We start from the raw sequence: 18767 nt of genomic DNA, 5'->3' as shown, positions 1-18767 counted from the left end.
TGTTGATATGAATGATCATCGTGATCATATCTTGGGATGGATGAATGAGTTATGGAATAAATGGAGAGGACACTTGCATGCAAAATATGTGATGGACAAGCCAATCCAACAGTCTCTTAAGAATGTCCCAAGGGGAGTAGACAAAAAAGAATAGGAATGGTTAGTAAAGGAGCATTTTGCTTCTGAAAGTTTTCAGGTATGCCTATTGAATTAATAGTCTACTTTGCTAGCTTCTCTTTTCTGCAGTTTGCTTTCCCTCTTGGTACATACCCGTTTTGTCAAGAGCGGAGCCCTATTTGGAGAGTATATCCGATCCGCAATTGTATTAGCTTTTCTATGGTCTATTATTTTCATTTATCCTCCTAGAATGCAACTCATTGTTAAATAAATACAGGCAAGAAGTAGAAGGAATGCAACAAACCGAGCTAAATTGAAGATGCTTCATCATATTGGTAGCAAGCCTATTAGAGAGATTATCTATCAAAAGGTAATATCATAAAATTACTTTTTTCGAAATAGACTTTTTACAAGGTGTGTGCTATTTGACATGTTTGACTTTGATGTAAAGGGAGGGAAAGATGGCTATCCACCAGATTTGGCAACTATTTTCTTTGAGACGCGTAAGAAAGATAACAAGCTTGTTGAACCTGAAGCAATTGATAAACATGTGCGTTTGGTAAATTTAATATATTAATTACTTGAAATTAATGTGTTATGATAGAAAATATTCTTTGATATATTTTTTAGGCTCAACTCGAAGAAATGGTTCAAGCAGATCCATCTCTACCTATTATAGAGATTGTTGAAAAATGGTGTGGACCTCAAACTCGAACCCATGTATTTGGATTAGGGGGTGGAGTAATGGCAAAAGACTTGAAAGGTGGAACTTCTTCAAAGGCTGAATTATTGTCCGCGCTACGTTCAACTCGAGAGGATATCAAATCCTTGAATGAAGAAAACAAATCCTTGAATGAGGAAAACAAATCTTTGAATGATCGATTGTCTACCATAGAAGATAAGATGAAAGAGATAATGAATATGAAAGAATTCTTCATTTCTCAGCAATCACATGTCCCACCTACAACATCATCCGTTTCAATTGAATGACCACTGCCTTTTTCAGCTGATCAAGTTAGTAACAATATACCTCACTTTTTAATTATTTTTCTTTAGAATTAGTGGTTGTAGAGATGGGATCTGTTTTTGAATATCTACACAACTTTCTTTAATTGTGATAGGCTCAGTCTTTCATTTTCTGCATAACGACACAAACTTTGTTTTGAAATTTTCTGCACTGCTGCAACACTGCTGCCAGCTTCTCTGTTTTACCATGTTCTGTCCGATTGTTGTTCATCCTGCTCATCTCTTAAGATATTCTTTCTGCACTGCTGCATCGTAACAGTGCTGCCACGTAACATTGCTGCGAGCTTCTCTGTTTTACAATTTTCTGCATAACGAGACAAAGCTTATTTTTAAATTTTCTGCACTGCTGCAACGTAACAGTGCTGCCACGTAAGGTTAGGATCTTTGACTCTAACCTTCTTCGGCAGCTCCCTAGCAACATCCATCTCAGATAGCGAAGGCCACTGTTTGATTGGCTGGCTTTCCCCTAATCCAAACTGTTGTTTTTTCTGGTTCACAATATTTTCTTGTTGTTGAAAATCCATCAATGGCTTCTCGATGCTGGATTTTCTCATCCTCCCTCTCACCATTTCGGCCACCGTGTGCAAGATAACAATTCACGTTATTGTGCGCCTAGAGAGGCTTATTGGTAAGTGTCGGGTGTATATCTCTACTTAGCGTAAAATTTCCTGCACAACAAGCAATATAGCATTGCTACCAGCTTCTCTGTTTTAGATTGGAGATAAAATTCCTTCTTTATTGCTTCCTTGTATCAACCCGTAAGTGTCCGTCAAAATTCTTGTTCTGATATCTTGGACATCCCCTCAATCTTCATGGCAGTCGCAAGGGCTGCAGAAATGTTGAAAGAAAAACCTTTCTCGTATACTTAGAACATAAGCCACTATTAGAGGTATCGAGAGAAAAGCCAACTCAGAAAAGTACACTAATCTTTGGCCCAACACAGTTTTGGAGGCTCTCCATGATGCTATTAGCTAGGGACAATCGCTGCGACTCTACTCTTAAGGTTCCATTCCTTCATCCATCTCGCTTTTTACAATATGAAGAAGCTTGAAAAAATAGTTCACTCCAATTGAATAAACTATTTCAGATTGTTTTTTCATTACTCCGATGAATTCTAGGACAACTGCACAATTATAGAGCTTAAAGACTCATTCATTTTTGTTGTTAAGTTTCCTTGTGTCTCCAGTATATAAGATTCTGATTCATGTTATAAAATTTGAAGTAGTGGTTTTACCCTATTGCTCTTTTAGCAACAAGAATGTTCCACGTGATGGGGCAATTGACTGATGAAGCATTCTACTGTTTCAACAACATGAACATACACAAATTACTAATAGTAAATATTACAAGGTTCAGATACAAATGAAATGCAATTATTTTTTCTCAATTCATAGTAATACATGACTAATCTTGCATGTGTATCTGTTATTTTCATTCAGTTGCGATGATTTAGATTGGCCATAAAATTCCTTCTCTGTTGTTTCCTTGTATCAACTCGTAAGTGTCCGTCAAAATTCTTGTTCTTATATCTTGGACATCGCCTCAATCTTCATGGCTGTCCCAATGCATTCGTATCACTGTTGTTAATTTATCTGCACCTGTGCAGCAAAGGCTATAGCCTAAAATATTATTGTCACATACAGTTTTCTTTAATTTGTTACAAAATCAGCTAAGTTTCACTTCCAAATAGTTCATCCAAATTGTCTCTTAAGCTATCTTGTCTATCCATTTATTTCTAATTTTTACTAAATGTTACTTAGGTGTTGTTCTCCAAAATAGATGTTGGTTTCTTGATTGATGTATCTGATAGTTTTTCTGATAGATTTTTTTCTTATTTCTTGCAGGTTTTGTAGATGTTTCTGGATATCACATGACAAAGACTAAACTTTATGTTTTTTGCCCAACTTTTGTTCATTCTTCAGTGAATTATAGCTTGGAAGATGCACCAACTCATTCTTACTTTGCTATGAATGTTATGCAAAACCTTGGATGTTATCTTAGTTTTTTTGTTTATTAATTAAGAAAATATTGAAACTTACATCTTGTGATGCTCACAAATTTATTATAATCAATCGCACTCTTTACATGCAAACCTTTCTATATCTTCTTTTGTATCCAGATTTTTAGTTGTGTAATTAATTTGATATTTTGTTAGATTCTTATGATATCAATAGTTGTAGGATCAATGGTGATTCATTTTAAAGCTATTTTAGGACCAGGTTGTTGTTCGTCCCTAAAACTACTTTAGGACCAGTTCGTTATTGTCGCTACAACTATTCTAGGAGCAGATTGTTAATGCTCTCTAACGTTATTCTAGGACCAGATCACACTCATCTCTAAAGAGTTATTGGGATTAGGTTGCTGACGGTCGCAAAAGAGGATTAACGACCTGAAAACCAAAATACCAATGGTCCATTTGAGACTAGATATGCAGTCTCTAAAAATGTTTCACGACCAGCGTTTTTTATCGTCTCAAAGACATTCAGGGACCAGTTTTTTGAACTCGTCCTTAGTGACCAGTAGCGACGGCACTTTCTAGGACGAGTGGCGACCAGGTTTTTCTGGTCTCGATTGCTCGATTGCTCGTTTGGGACCAGATTTCAACTTTCAGGGACTAGATTTCCCTTCCTTAGAGGCTGATTTTCTTGTAGTGATCATAGGTTTAAGAGTATTCCCTTTGTCATTGACTTGTGATGTTACTGTGTGGCTTTCTGAGCTGCCATACAATTCGATCTATACATGGGACAAAATGCATAAGGTGTTCATGGCGAGGTTTTTCCCGGTGTCAAAGAATTTTAATTACAAGGATAAAATGAATGATTGCACGGCACTACGTATAGAGTCGGTAAGCAGTTGATGGGATAGGTTCACTAGATTAATGAGGAGTATTTTGAATCACCTCATAGATGATGAGTCAGTGAAGGAGTACCTCTACCGAGGAGAGGATGACAATGGAAAGGTTGTGTTAGATACTATTGTTGGAGGATCATATGGTGAGTGCACTTTTGAGGAGTTCGTTGAAAAACTTGAGAGGATTTCCCAAAACAATAAGGCATGGAGCACTAGAAAGGAAAATATGGGTAGGAGCTCCTTTTCTATTAAAACTACACCAAGTCAATCGAATGATGACATTCGTGAAGAGATGGCTCAAATGAGGACAGAAATTGGCTTGGTATTAAAGCATGTAAGTTGAAGTGCAGAAAAAATGAGTGCGGTAAATTATCTAACTAGGACTCCACCACCGCAAGTTGAGGATATTACTATGAGAAGGATGTGAATATGGTTAATGATCAGACAGAGGGTTTCTGAACCAACGCCCAATGTTCCAACTTGAATAATTGGCACCAAGGTCAAGGAAACCAAGGTTGAGACTATGGAAACTAAAGCAGTGAGGGAAACTCTGTCTGGGATGGGAACTATAATTGTGATAACAATTACAACCAGAACAACTATAGCAACAGAAATGATAAGGCTGGGCCATATATTCCACCGGGTAATAGAGAGGCTGGTACTAGCATGACTCGCATTGAGGATATGATGCAGAAAATGATGAAGAGGTTTCAGGCGACAAATGAGAATGTGCAAGAGATGAGGAATGATTAATATGGAATCGGTCAGAAAGTTGATGCCCATTCTGTGTCGATAAAGAAACTTGAGCAGCAGTTTAGTTAGTTTTTCTCCAGTGCTAACCTAAGCCAGCCTGGCACACTTCCTAGCAACACCATCTAGAATCCAAAAAATTATGGGCATTGTATGGCAGTCACCACTCGCAGAGGAAAACAGACTATTGACACCCCATACCTTTTGAGGTTGAAAGAGTAATAGAAGAAGCTGGGGATTATAATGCGGTTACCGAAAGTCCGAAGGATGATACACAGAAGGAAGCTGAGGTGACCCAAAGAGTTTTTCCCATGTCTAGATCTCCACCTCCATTTCCACAAAGATTGGTGAAAAAGACGGAAGAACCAAAATATCACAGGTTTATAGCTATGTTGAAGCAACTGTCCATAAATGTCCATTAATAGAAGCTTTGGAGCAGATCCTTGGGTATGCGAAATTCATGAAAGACTTAGTGAACAAAAAAAGGGCTGTCAGTTTTGAGAATGATTAGAGGCTACAACATTGTAGTGTCATTGTTACTAGGTCACTTGTGCAAAAGAAAGAGGATCCTAGAGCTTTCACTATTCCTTGCACCACTAGGATTCTACACTTTGCGAAAGCTTTCAGTGATTTGGGTTCCAACATTAATTTGATGCCATTGTCCATATATAAGAAGTTGGGTTTAGGAGCTCCATAGCCGACTGCAATGCATTTACTTATGGCCGATAGAACTATGAAGAGGCCCATAAGAGTGCTCCAAAATGTCCTTGTGAAAGTACAGTCATTCATCTTTCTGACAGACTTTGTGATACTTGATTGTGAGGTTGATTTTGAGGATCCCATCATCTTAGGGAGACCATTTCTTGCTACTGCGCTTGCCTTGTTCGATATGGAAAGAGGGAAAATGAAGTTCCAATTAAATAATGAGGTGGTAACTTTTAACATCTGAAGGTCTATGAAGCATGAAAGTGATCTTAAATCAGTATCGGTGGTAAACCATAGTGTTGATCAAGAATCTAAAGTGTCTATTGAGCAGAGGTTAGGTGTTAATGCACTAACAACGATAATGATAAATTTTTAGAGTGATGGTATTGATGACTATGATGAGATAGTTGCGGCATTTGATAGGTTCGAGTTTCGTTTCAAACCAAAAAGGTTGGAATTAGACATGAAGAATCGAGACACCCCACCTACAAAACCATAAGTTGACGAGCCTCCAAAACTGGAACTTAAGGTTCTTCCATCTCAGTTGAGGTATGTATTCTTGGGACAAAATAGCACCTTGCCCGTTATTATTGTTGCTGACTTGAGTTAATGGAAAATAGAGGCTTTGATATCGGTGTTGAAGCAGTTTAAGAGGGCTATATGATGGACTATAGTGAACATTATTGGGCCAATTCCTCCAGGCATTTGTTCTCACAAAATTTAACTCATGCCGAAGAGAAAGCCAAGTATTGAGCATCAAAGGAGACTAAATCCCCATTTGCAAGAGGTTGTGAAAAAAGAGATCATTAAGTGGTTTTATGTTGAAGTCATATATCCCATTGCCGATAGTAGTTAGGTTGGCCCAGTTCAGTGTGTCCCAAAGAAAGGAGGAATCACTATGGTTCCTAATAATAAAAATGAGTGTGTTCCAATAAGGCCGGTGATTGGTTGAATAGTGTGTATGGACTACCACAAGTTAAATGCATGGACTGAGAAAGACCATTTCCCAATGTCGTTCATGGATCAGATGCTAGATTGTCTCACTGGTAAGTGTTGGTATTGTTTTCTGGATGGGTATTCTGGCTACAATAAAATATACATAGCACCGGAAGACCAAGAGAAAACCACCTTCCCTTGCCCTTATGGGACTTTCGCCTTTAAAAGGATGTCATTTGGGTTATGTAATGCTCCAACAACCTTCCAGCATTGTATGATGTAGATATTTTAAGTTATGGTGGAGGACACGATAGAGGAATTGATGGATGATTTCTCTGTGGTAGGTGACTCATTTGATGATTGATTGACACATTTGGCTGAGGTACTAAAACGGTGAGAAAACTGCAATCTTGTGTGCAACTGGGAAAAGTGCCACTTTATGGTTAAAGAGGGCATAGTTTTGGGTCATCGGATTTCGCAGAAAGGTATTGAGGTTGATAGAGCTAAAGTTGAGGTAATAGAAAAGCTTCCACCACCCATCTCTGTAAAAGGTGTTCGATGTTTTCTTGGGCATGCAGGTTTCTACTGGAGGTTCATAAAAGATTTCTCTAAAATTTCACACCCATTGTGCAAGATACTTGAAAAAAAGTGTAAGTTTGATTTTGATGATGCTTTTCTGAGAGCATTTGGAGAGTTGAAAGAAAAGTTAACTTTGGTAGCTATCATTATTTCACCGGATTGGAGGCAATCGTTTGAAGTGATGTGTGATGCAAGTGAGGTGGTGCTTGGTGTGGTATTAGGACAGAGGCGAGAGAAAATTCTTCATCCAATTTACTATGTCAGTAAAGCTCTGAATGTGGCTCAAAAGAACTATACGGTAACTGAACAAGAACTCCTTGCGGTGGTTTTTGCATTTGAGAAATTTAGATCCTACTTGCTTCGTACTAAGGTCATAGTACATACTGACCATTCTGCATCGAGGTATCTGATGGCTAAAAAGGATGTTGATCACTTGTCCATACTAGAGGAGGAAGCTATGATCAAGCTAGAGGATGGAGTTGAGATTATGATGTGTTCCCTGATGAATAGGTATTGGTTGCTTCTTATGATCTTATCCCTTGGTTCGCAGTTTCGCTAACTACTTGGCAAGCGATTTGGTTCCATCGAATCTGTCATTTAACCCAAGGAACAAGTTTTTGTGTGATATGAAGAAATTATTTTGGGATAAGCCTTACTTGTTTCGTGGTTGTGCTGATGGGATTATTCATCGGTGTGTGCCCGAAGTTGAGATGACGGGTATACTAGAGGCGTGACATTCTCCGCCTCTTGGTTGGCACCATAAAGTTATCCGAACTGCCCATAAAATTTTGCAGTGTTGGTATTACTTGCCTACCATCCACCAAGATGCTCATGATTTCACCAAGTCTTGTGATCGTTGCCAACGTGGAGGAATTTCGAAAAAGCAAGAACTACTAAAGAACTCAATCCTAGTGATTGAGCTTTTTGATGTTTGGGGTCTTGACTTCATGGGTCAGTTTGTGAGTTCTAATAAAATGAAGTATATTCTTGTGGCAGTTGACTATGTATCAAAATGGGTGGAAGCAGTCGCACTTTCAAACAATGAGGGAAAAAGTGTCACCGCATTCTTGAAAAATAATATGTTCTCCAGATTTGGTACACCAAGGGAAATCATAAGTGATGGAGGTTTTCACTTTTGTAATAAGTTGTTCAAAGCTTTGCTTGAGAAGTATGGTGTTCACCATAACATAGCAACCCCATATCATTCGTAGTAAAGCGGGTAAGTTGAAATGTCGAATCGTGAGATAAAGCAAATTCTTGCAAAGACCGTAAATGCTAACATAACTGATTGGTCAAGGAGGCTTGATGATGCTCTATGGGCTTATCGCACTACATTCAAAACTCCTTTAGGTATGTCCCCGTAGAAACTTGTATATGGGAAGTCTTGTCATTTGCCTATAGAGATAGAGCATAAAGCAATGTGAGTGCTAAAGATATTGACTATGTGGATTGGGGCTCCACATCGAGTCAAAGAATGAGTGACATGAATGAGCTTGATGAGTTTTGCCTAAAAGCATATGAATGTTTAGACTTTTACAAGGAGAAGAAGAAGAATTACAATGATCAAAAAATCGATAAGCGTGAGTTTGTTGCAGGTGATTTGATGCTCTTATTTAGCCCGAGGTTGCACTTGTTTCCTGGCAACCTCAAGTCCAAGTGGACCGTGCCATTCAAAGTAACTCAAGTATTTCCACATGGAGTATTGAACTGGAGAACAAGGAAGGAAGGAGGTTCAAGGTGAACTATCAGAGAATAAAGATCTACTTTGGGAAATCTGAGAGTGTCAATGAAGTGATAGAGGAATGGGATCTTGGTGAAGTCTTAGTAACTAAGGTGTCTGCTTCATGCCGCGACGTTAAATCAAGCTCTGCTTGGGAGGAAATCCAAGATGTACAATTTAGCCAACTATAAGACGTTCTTTTGGACATGGGGAGTTTTTATTAAATTTACAGTTTTCTACATATATATTTGTTAATTTTTAGTTTTAGTGTTGGCTAGATATAGATAGATAGGTCCGTGTCTAAAAAGTGTCCAGAAAATGTAAAAAGGAAGTCCTACTGTTTGCTACATATGAAAGGAAGAAAAGGAAAATTTTGCAGAACCCATGACAACCTAATACCCACAGACCATCAATTCAGTAATCTTGGTTTTAAAACCTCTCTCTCAAGCAAGCCATAAACACGACGGTAGGACTACATTTGCAACTACAATCCTTTAATATTAACCACAATTACTGATTGAAATCACTTTTAAACAGTATTTAAACTAACAATTAGCAATACCCATAAGCTAAATCAGCCCATAATCAAATAATCACACCCTAAGAATTGGGGTTTTAGCTAGGCATCATAAAAAGATAGAAATCGTTACCAAATTGTGTTTCCATCAACTGGGTAAGATTAATTTCGTCTTTACAAAGATCCAAATTGAAGAATCTCAAAGACCCACTTCCAATTTCTAAAAAATGGAAAACTTCAATTCTCAAAGCTAGGGAAAAGTGGTCTCAAAACTCAGAGTTCATAACTGAAAATCTAAAAATTAATTCTAAGATTATGATAAAAGGTTATGTTCAAAGACGTATTTATAGTCGCCAAAAATATCCTGCGAAGGGCCATTCGCCGTAGTAAGTCGCGCTCGGCGATCAGCTCGGCGATCCGCCCTTTGATCAGTTCCATTACCTTTTTGCTTTCTTCAGTATCCTTAAGTTCTGTAAATTTGGGCGATCCAACAGTGCATCGCGAAACCACTCGGTGACACATCGACTGCTCTTTTCCCTCGTCAACTTGATTTTCTCCTTCAGGGCTTAGCCACTGGAACTTTAGGCGAGATAGTGGCCATTCGGCGACTCGCCAAACGGACTTGGCGATCACCAGGCCTTCATTTCTTCGCTTTTCCAGCTCACTTCATTCCTTTTTCATGTTAGTGTCCATGCATTGTTCCTCAATCCAAATACCTACAAATCAAGGGTTTTACATCAGTTATTGGCACAAAATAAGAATTTGAGGACACTAAATCTATCGAAATAAAGCCCTAAATGAGTCCAAATTGAGGACTTATCAACACCCCTAACTTAAACTTTTCTTGTCCTCAAGTAAAACTCAAGTTCAGCAGTTCAAAAAGGATGCCTCAAACATTGCTACACAAGACTCAATCATGAATGCACACAACAAGACTCAACTTACTCATGGAAGGATCAATTGTACACTCAAAGATTCAAGTTGTGACTCACCAATACCAAAGATTCTCAAGTTCACCATACTTGTTTCAAATGCAAGTTCAAGCTCAACAAAGGTATTTAAATGCCATCACACAAAGAATGATTCCATATGCACACACAATGATTCAACAATTTATAGCTCAGGAATTACCATCAACACTCACACTCAGAAAGATGATAACATGCATGACTCCACCCATAGGTTTGCCCTTATTTTCCAACTAACACTTGTTTCATCTCACTCAAGATCAAAAAGGTCTTTTCAAGTCTTATAATGGGGCTGAGTGTAAAGGTATGGTCATTTAGGCTCAGTGGCTGCTATCCTCATGAAATGTGGTATGAACAACACTTTCTTTCCTTTTCTTCATCATTCTCATTCATGCTAAAAAGTCACCCCATTATTCACTTTCTATGAAACTTTGGACACCCCATTTTCTTTTGCAACTTTATTTCACCATTTTTTTCATTATTTTTCTTTCTTCTTCTCTTTTTTTTATATGGAGGGGTTCCATCTTTCTCAAAACCATGGGTCAATGGGGATTTCTTTGCACTTCTTCATTTACCTTCTCTTTTCACCACACCCCCAACTTAGGCTTTTGGCCTAAATTGGCTATTCACACAAACCACATTCCATGACGATTAAGGGTGAAGGGATAAAGAAAAGTCACAATTTCATCAAGTTTCATCCAAGGAAAGGCTAAGGCTCAAAAGGTGCTCAAGCGAAGTTCACACACTCACAAGGTAGGCCACAAAAGAGGTATAATGTTAAAAAATTTCACTCTTTAAAATTGTTGCCTAAGATCATTTAAAGAGCTCATATCACTTGGTCAACCAAACCAAGGGGGAAAATTCTAGGTGTCATCACACATGGTTCACGGTAAGCTCATCACACAAGGCATTGACACCAATGACAAACAAGACTCCACATTGTGGCTAGTGTGCAATGTTCATCATAAGAGACTCAATTTAATAAACAGCTAGTCACAACGAGATGCAAAAGTTCACATATTTCTTATGCAACTTCATTTGGCCTCATCACTGCCGCACATTTATGTTTGTTCGATTATGAGCACTATTCAAGTCATCGGTATTGATCAAGACTGATAATCAAATTTGCAAGAGAACAGCCACATTCAAACACAATTAAAAGGTGGTTTTCGGAAGGGTCCAAAAATTGTTTATAAATAAAACAAGGAGCCACAAGCTCAAATATCCATAAAACAGTGCCAAAACCCAATTTATAGCACAAAACCCAATATATACAAACAATATCATCAAAACAAGAGGTAGGTATGGAAATACCTCACCCCACCACAAACAAAAGCAATTTGTCCTAAAATGAGTGAAACTATCCAGAAAGTCAACAAAATAAGACAGAGAGGGAGGTAAAGAGAAATATGTCTAAACAGTCGCTCCATTTGTTAGGGCATTAATGTCCGGTGCATCACTATAGGCATCAGTGCCTGGAGTCACATCAACGATACCGGATCCACTAGAAGTTGCCATGGATGTCTCTGTCAGCGACGTCTGGATCACTGGCTGTACAATCATCTCCTATAGATCTGGCAGGTCTCCATATATGCTCTCCTCCCTCACCTCTATCTGATCCTCGTCGGTCTCTGCCTCCGACTCATCAGCTGCTATGCCATCCCTATGTACATCTATGGTGGTGTCCGGAGGCATCTCAGAAGTCTCTAGGGCTTCTACATGATTTTATTCCCCCAATAGTGAAGTGAAGTCTGTAAACTTAAGATAGTTTACATCCTTCCTCAGGTCTGCCACTTCGACTTTCATAGTCGTAACCTGAGAATACTCCACCTGTATACTCTCACAAGTGGTGACTCTCGCTGTCAAATCATCAATCGAAGTCTGGAAGGGGGTCAGTGCAGCAATGATGACACCCTCAATCAGCCATGGGACAGATGCCTCTAGTCGGGTAGCCCTCACATCAGCCAAATAGGCCAGGTTCCCCATCTTCAGGATCATAGCATGAGTAATCCTATTGGGCTGGGTTGCAGTAGAGGTACCATGGTCCTAGGAGGAACAAGTAGGAGCAGATGTACATGAAGGCCCGAAGGCCGGAGTATGAAAAGATGCCTCTGCAGGTATAGAGTCATTGTCCACCTCTTGAGATGAATCAAACGGGGATTCTCTCCTCATGTCGGCCTCCTCCTGAGTGTACTCGACCTCAATACGCTGAATATTAGTGGAGGATGAAGGGGTAACCTCAATATCTCTAGTCGCATCCCTGGGGACTCTAGCACGCCGACACAACTCAGTGATCAGCACCATGAATGGAAGGGAAGTCTGCCTGTGTTTGGCCCTCATGGCCATCTCCTGCTCAATAATAAGTTTCATGTTGATGCTTCTCTTGGAAATTATCGACCTAAGGCACGCCGCCTTAGTGTGGCGAAGGATAGACTTGTTCTGGGATGGCATGATGGTGCTGCTGATAAAACCAAACAAAAAATGAGTGGCAATATTTAGGTCCTTTTTCTCGATGGGGACCCCTACCTCGATCCACCTCGGGATGGTGTCAGAAATCAACGGTGCAAGCTAGCCATTCAAGTCATCCAGGGACTGAGTAGTAAGATGACCCTCATATGCCAGTGTAGCACCTAGAACCCTGTCAAGTATAGTGTTAATGTGATCACTACTGCACCCGACTTCCTTCACCCTAACCATGACCAACTTCGCCAGTCTGAAGGAACTGGCCTTCTTCTTCCCTTTGGGCACCAGCTCCCCGTATGCAGTATAAATCTCCTGGACCCATGTAGGAATGTAGGGGCCTCGGGGCCTGGTGAACTGCTCGAACAAGTGGAAATAGAGGGTGTCCCGCACTGTGGAGTTTCTACCCTTTAGACGCTCTTTAGAAAGTAGCTTCTCCTCAAGAATCATTCGCAACCCATCGACTTTCAATCTGTTAAGTAGTCATGGACGAGGAACTACTAGTGGTACGGGAGCCACATGAGGTGCCGAAGCTGGAACAGTATCTGCTCGAGAGGAGGTTGGTGGGACTCTAGCTGAGTCAGGACGAGTTCTAGCACGAATCTCTACTGTCTGGGACTGTAATGGCTGGTCATCCTCCGGCTAGGAAAATACAACTTGGGAGTTAAAGGCTTCTCCCTTGCTGCCAGAGTTGTGCTCCGGAACCTTAGATACGAGCCTCTTTCCTTTGCCCTTTCCTCCCTTTAGAGGCTCTGTCCTTCCCTTTTTAGGAGGATTTTCTCCCTCTTCATTGATCATTATACCCCGTGCTCTTTTATGGGGTGGCATGTTAGGGTTAGTCCTAGCCATATCTGCAAAAATATCAACAAGAGTTAGAAATGGATCACACAAACTTACAAAAAAATAGTTACAGACAGACTCGCCCAACCTGTCGGCGAGTCGCTGAATTACTTTGGTTAGCCAGATCAGGCTCGCCGAAAGGATTGGCTCAAAAATTCCCCAAAAATTTGGCATATCGGCGACGGGAAGGGCCTATCGGTGAGCAAGGTTTAGCCTGCCGAAAGTTACAGTACATTTTAGGGGATAGGGGAGCAGAAAGGGCAATCAAGAAGGACTTTTGGTGAGTCGTCAAGTGCACTCGGAAAAATCAGGCTTCTCCCTGAAAGTTACAGAACCTAACTCAAGATTAAGCATGAAATTAAAGGCGATCTAGGGGGTTTTGGTGAACTGCCAAGTGGTTTGGAGAGCTCGACCCAGCTCGCCAAACGGCCCAATGTGCCTACTCTCAACCCTAACTTCAAAATTTAACCCCGCAGCCCGTGATAGAAAAATCAAAACATGCACCCATTCAATTAAACCAAGACCCATTACACACATGCCCCCGGGATACTCAGACTTCTCCCGGTTTTGCTAAATTAGGCCATTTGATGACTTTACCCTTAAGAATGACGTCAACCACTCTATCATTAGGGAAATTACATCATTTGGCACAAATGTGGGTTACTTAGACTTCACCAGACTAGACCCAATAACATTTACACAAAACCCAACAATTTTAATCGCTTTTAAGCATGAAAAATTCGGGAATTTAACATTATAGGCATGATATTTAAATTAAAACAGGCATTCAAGCATATGATTACGATTAGAGAGGCCCAACACACAGCATTAAGATAAGAACAATTGCAAATGAGTAAAAATTACTAATTTCAAGTTTGGGGTTCGGAAAACTAACCTTAGAAGCCGAATAATCAAGTTGTAAAGCAAGGCGGCAAAGAATCCAACTCCGAACACACAAATGACCACTAATACGAGATAAAAACACGAAAATATAGGAAAAACTATTTTGGGTGTGAGTTGGGAAAGTTGAAAAGTGAGGGATGTGAAAGAATTTGAACTTTTGAACTATTGGCCTTTAAAAACCGTCCAGTTCTCGCCCATTTAGCGACATAAGTTTTGCTCACCGACCCACTCGGCGGCACGCCGAGTGGACAATTACCTCACCGAGTTTTACAGGACCTCCACTTAATGTGGGGGTCTAAACGACGGACAAAGTCGTGATCGCCGACCTGGTCGGTGATTTGCCAATCTGCTCCTAAGCTCGCCGAGTTCTACAGACTCAAATTTCAAGATGTTCTGAGTCCAACGAAAGTCCAAGTCGGGCTCGCCGACCTCTTTGGCGAGTCTCTGACTTTACATTTAGCTCGCCAACTTGCACTTTTCAAACACATTCAACACTTCAACCTACAAAATCATCACACGATTATTTATAAAACAAAAATAAAGTGATAAAACCTTGGGTTGCCTCCCAAGAAGCCCCTTAGTTAACGTCGTGGCACGACGTAAGTCCCTTCTTAGGTTTCATTCCTTGGGATTTGCCCTAGTATCACAAGGCAATTCCTTTTTAGGTTGTGCGTAGAGACAAGACAACACTTGGTCCATTTTGGACTCTAGTAGATGAATGAACATGAAATGAGAAGTTGTCATCTGATTTTGCATGAAGACATTCTCCTGTATCTCCTCCAACACTTTGTCGTGCTCTTTGACTTTGTCTAGAATGAGTGAGAGGACCTCTTCAGTTTGCCCACCCTCTTGCTTTTTTGTCCTTCGACGCTCGTGAGAGGGGATGTACCTGTCCTTTCTTTTTAGACATTACCTCCAATTCTATGATTTTCTTGGCCAAGACATCCAGCTGAGTCAACAACGCGGCCAATTCTTGGTCTTTTTCTGTCTCCTTGTTAGTCTTAATAATGCCAACAAAGAGTTGGGCTACTGTTTCATAGGGTTGTTGTATCAAACAACCCCAAAAGAGTTGATCAGTTGCTCTTCTATTTACGGGACCAAGAAATCTATAGAAGCATTACAGAAGCATCTTTTCTGGAATTCCATAAGTTGGGCAATGCTGCAACAGAGCCTTAAAATGTTTCCACAACTCACAAACTGACTCACCCTCCAATTTACTGAAACTTAGGATGTTATCCCTAAGCATCATTATTTTCAAAGAAGGTTGGTCCATTGGTTTGTCGTTGCTACAAGACATGTTCCTTTATTTTTTGCTAAACAAGCAACACAAAAAAACAAAACTGAAAATAATTAGATTCAACTATAACTAAAGAGAACAAAATTCAACTTAAGCAAAAGAATCTTAACCAACACCACTCCCCGGCAGCGGCGCCATTTTGATTAATGTTATCAACGACACTTAATCTAGTTCTAAGCGTCTACGATCATTAGTCAGTATAATAGCCCAACTAAATGAGTTAGGGTCAAATCCCACAGGAAGTGGTATGTGTTTAAGATTCAATAGCAAAATATGAATATGTTCAACTGAATCATAGGAATATACATTTACAATTAAAACCATAATTCCAGTTAAGGGGTGACACGAATGTCAAATAAGGGGCTTTTCGTTTTAACTATCAACTACAACAACAACAAATAACACGAATTTAAAAATAATGAGGCGGGTTCTTGGGATGTGATTAGATTATAGGCTAATATAGACAAATGGGTAATTGCAACTGTTAGTAAATAGTTGTAAATCAGTGAAAAAGCTAGACTTTAGTGGGGATAAGCTTTCTCTCGAACAATTTACCCCGAATCAAGTTGCTTTCTCTCGAACACCAACAAGCAAGCGAATAAGAACATCCTACGCTTTAGTCCATTCACTCTCTCGAGAAAAATGTGTGGAAAAGGGTTTAGGATTCACTCTCTCGAGCTGAACCCATGAAAATCCAATACTTACAGACCATCAATTCAGTATTCTTGGTTTTCAAACCTCTCTCTCGAGCAAGCCAGAAACACGAAGCTAGAACTGCATTTGCAACTACAATCCTTTAATTTTAACCACAATTACTGATTAAAATCAGTTTTAAACATCATTTAAACTAACAATTAGAAATACCCATAAGCTAAATCAGCCCATAATCACACCCCAAGAATTGGGGTTTTAGCTAGGCATCATAAAAAGATAGAAATTGTTACCAAAATGTGTTTCCATTAACTGGGTAACATTAATTTCGTCTTTACAAAGGTCCAAATTGAAGAATCTCAAAGACCCACTTCCAATTTCTCAAAAATGGAAAACTTCAATTCTTCAAAGCTACGAAAAAGTTGTCTCAAAACTTAGAGTTCAATACTGAAAATCTAAAAATTGATTCTAAGATTATGAGAAAAGGTTATGTTCAAAGACATATTTATAGTCGCCAAAAATATGTTGTGAAGGGCCATTCGGCGCAGTAAGTTGGGCTCACCGATCAGTTCGGAGATCCGCCCTTTGGTCAGTTCCATCGCCTTTTTGCTTTGGCCTTCAGCATCCTTAAGTTCTGTAACTTTGGGCGATCCAACGTTGCATCGCGAAACCAGTTGGCGACACGCCGACTGCTCCTTTCTCTCTCCAACTTGATTTTCTCCTTCATGGCTTGGCACACTGGAACTTTAGGTGAGATAGTGGCCATTCGACGACTCGCCAAATGGAATCGGTGATCACCAGGCCTTCATTTCTTTGCTCTTTTAGCTCACTTCGTTCCTTTTTGCAAGTTAGTGTCCATACGTTGTTCCTCAATCCAAATACCTGGAAATCAAGGGTTTTACATTAATTATTGGTACGAAATAAGCATTTCAGGACACTAAATCTATCCAAATAAAACCCTAAATGAGTCCAAATTGTGGACTCATCATTCATCACAATCTATCTAGTTAACGTTTTACATATTGTCATTTTGCTATGCTACCGAAGACAACTACAACAAAAATATTGGTCACTGATTGAACTTTAATTTTTATTTTTTATTTTTTTAACCATAATAACAAGCATGGTAAATGATATATTATTGAATTGTAATGTTTCCCTACAATCATTTTAATTGGGAAAATGTTCTGGTCCTTTTGTTTATTAGGGAGAATCCTAGTTTTTAGTCGATTGGGTAAACAATTTTTTCTTGTTTAATGCGCAAAAAATAGACTAGAGTTCCCTTTTCTAAGGTTCTTGTGGAACTAAGTCAATGAAATGAAATACTTAACATGACTGCAAAACAAAGTTATAAGCCTAGAATCTCGCTCAAAGCCATAGCCTTAGTTTTATCTTCTTTGTGAATAATCTCTACATATTTATAATTTTCTATTACTTTCTTGTTTTAATATAATCATCAACCACCCGAATCTTGATATTAGAAAGCACGAATAAATAATTAGAACTAGTTTAATTTATTAAATAGTTAATCATAAGTCTCAGTTGGTTCGGCATCTGATCCCTTATAATCACTTTATTACTTGTACGATCACGTACACTTGTATATGCTATTGGGATCCATCACGCAGCATTATAGATAAAGTTATGGAAACAACTCAATCATCACAAGCAGTGTAAAATTTGAATGCAACATAATGTTTTGTTGATAATATCTTATTTTAGCCTTATACTTGTTGTATTCTCAATAGAATAACATATTAAATGAAATGGTTTTCCTTTAGAACAAGACACCAATTAATCAATATAGTCTAGGTATTTTGATAAATTATTGGAGATTATTTTGGTAGGAAAAATAAACACCTAATGGTTCAGGTATCAAATTCACAAAAATATGATACATCAGGTGTGTTTTTGACCATTATATCTTATATTTCAAAAGTTGCTTCCTTTCTCCTTTATCTAGAACTTCTGCAACCCTGTTCTACTTCCTAAAGTTGTGTCATTTCTTAGGTCATCCCAAAGGGCTGATCTACCCCGCAATTTTGTCATTTAGAACTGATATACCACTCATTACAAAGTTGGCTCACATATACCCCTACCATTACAAAAACGACTAACATTATTTAATCCTTTTTATACATAAATTATTTTTTGACTTCTTTGATTATTATTATTATTTGAATTGTTAATTGTTTTTCTTTCATTCTTTAGTGTAAAATTAAGATAAAATAAGAAGAAAGAAGTTTGAATTGGTAAACATTTAAAAGTTTTTTAAAAAAAATTAAGGTTTTGCAGCTATAGTGTAATTTAGTTTTTATATAAAATATTTGGGGCATCTATAGTAAATTTTACAAGAAAATAAGTGAAATAAATAAATTTGACCATTAAAATAATAAATTCAAATCAATCTTAGAATAGAAATAGTTAAAAAACATGTGAGAAAATCAA

At 38.8% G+C, this 18767-nt stretch overlaps 1 protein-coding gene across 1 annotated transcript; it reads left to right on the top strand.

Moving 5' to 3' along the window:
• Nucleotides 1–455: 455 nt before the first annotated feature.
• Nucleotides 456–1120, top strand: LOC107060463 (uncharacterized). The gene is made up of 2 exons (XM_015308422.1): nucleotides 456–667; nucleotides 748–1120. The coding sequence occupies exons 1-2, from the start codon at nucleotides 548–550 to the stop codon at nucleotides 1105–1107; spliced, it is 480 nt and encodes a 159-aa protein (XP_015163908.1). The 5' UTR covers nucleotides 456–547; the 3' UTR covers nucleotides 1108–1120.
• Nucleotides 1121–18767: the final 17647 nt, after the last annotated feature.

This window comes from Solanum tuberosum, unplaced genomic scaffold, assembly GCF_000226075.1.
Source record: "Solanum tuberosum cultivar DM 1-3 516 R44 unplaced genomic scaffold, SolTub_3.0 scf00084, whole genome shotgun sequence".
Taxonomy (NCBI): domain Eukaryota; kingdom Viridiplantae; phylum Streptophyta; class Magnoliopsida; order Solanales; family Solanaceae; genus Solanum; species Solanum tuberosum.
Note: the sequence above shows the minus strand (reverse complement) of the source record. Positions and strands in the feature narration are given on the sequence as shown.

Bases quoted from the DNA above. Each gene is read 5' to 3' on its own strand.
- LOC107060463 (XM_015308422.1), top strand. From the start codon at position 548: ATGTTTGACTTTGATGTAAAGGGAGGGAAAGATGGCTATCCACCAGAT. The intron at 668-747 runs GTGCGTTTGGTA...TATATTTTTTAG, and splicing joins CTGAAGCAATTGATAAACAT to GCTCAACTCGAAGAAATGGT.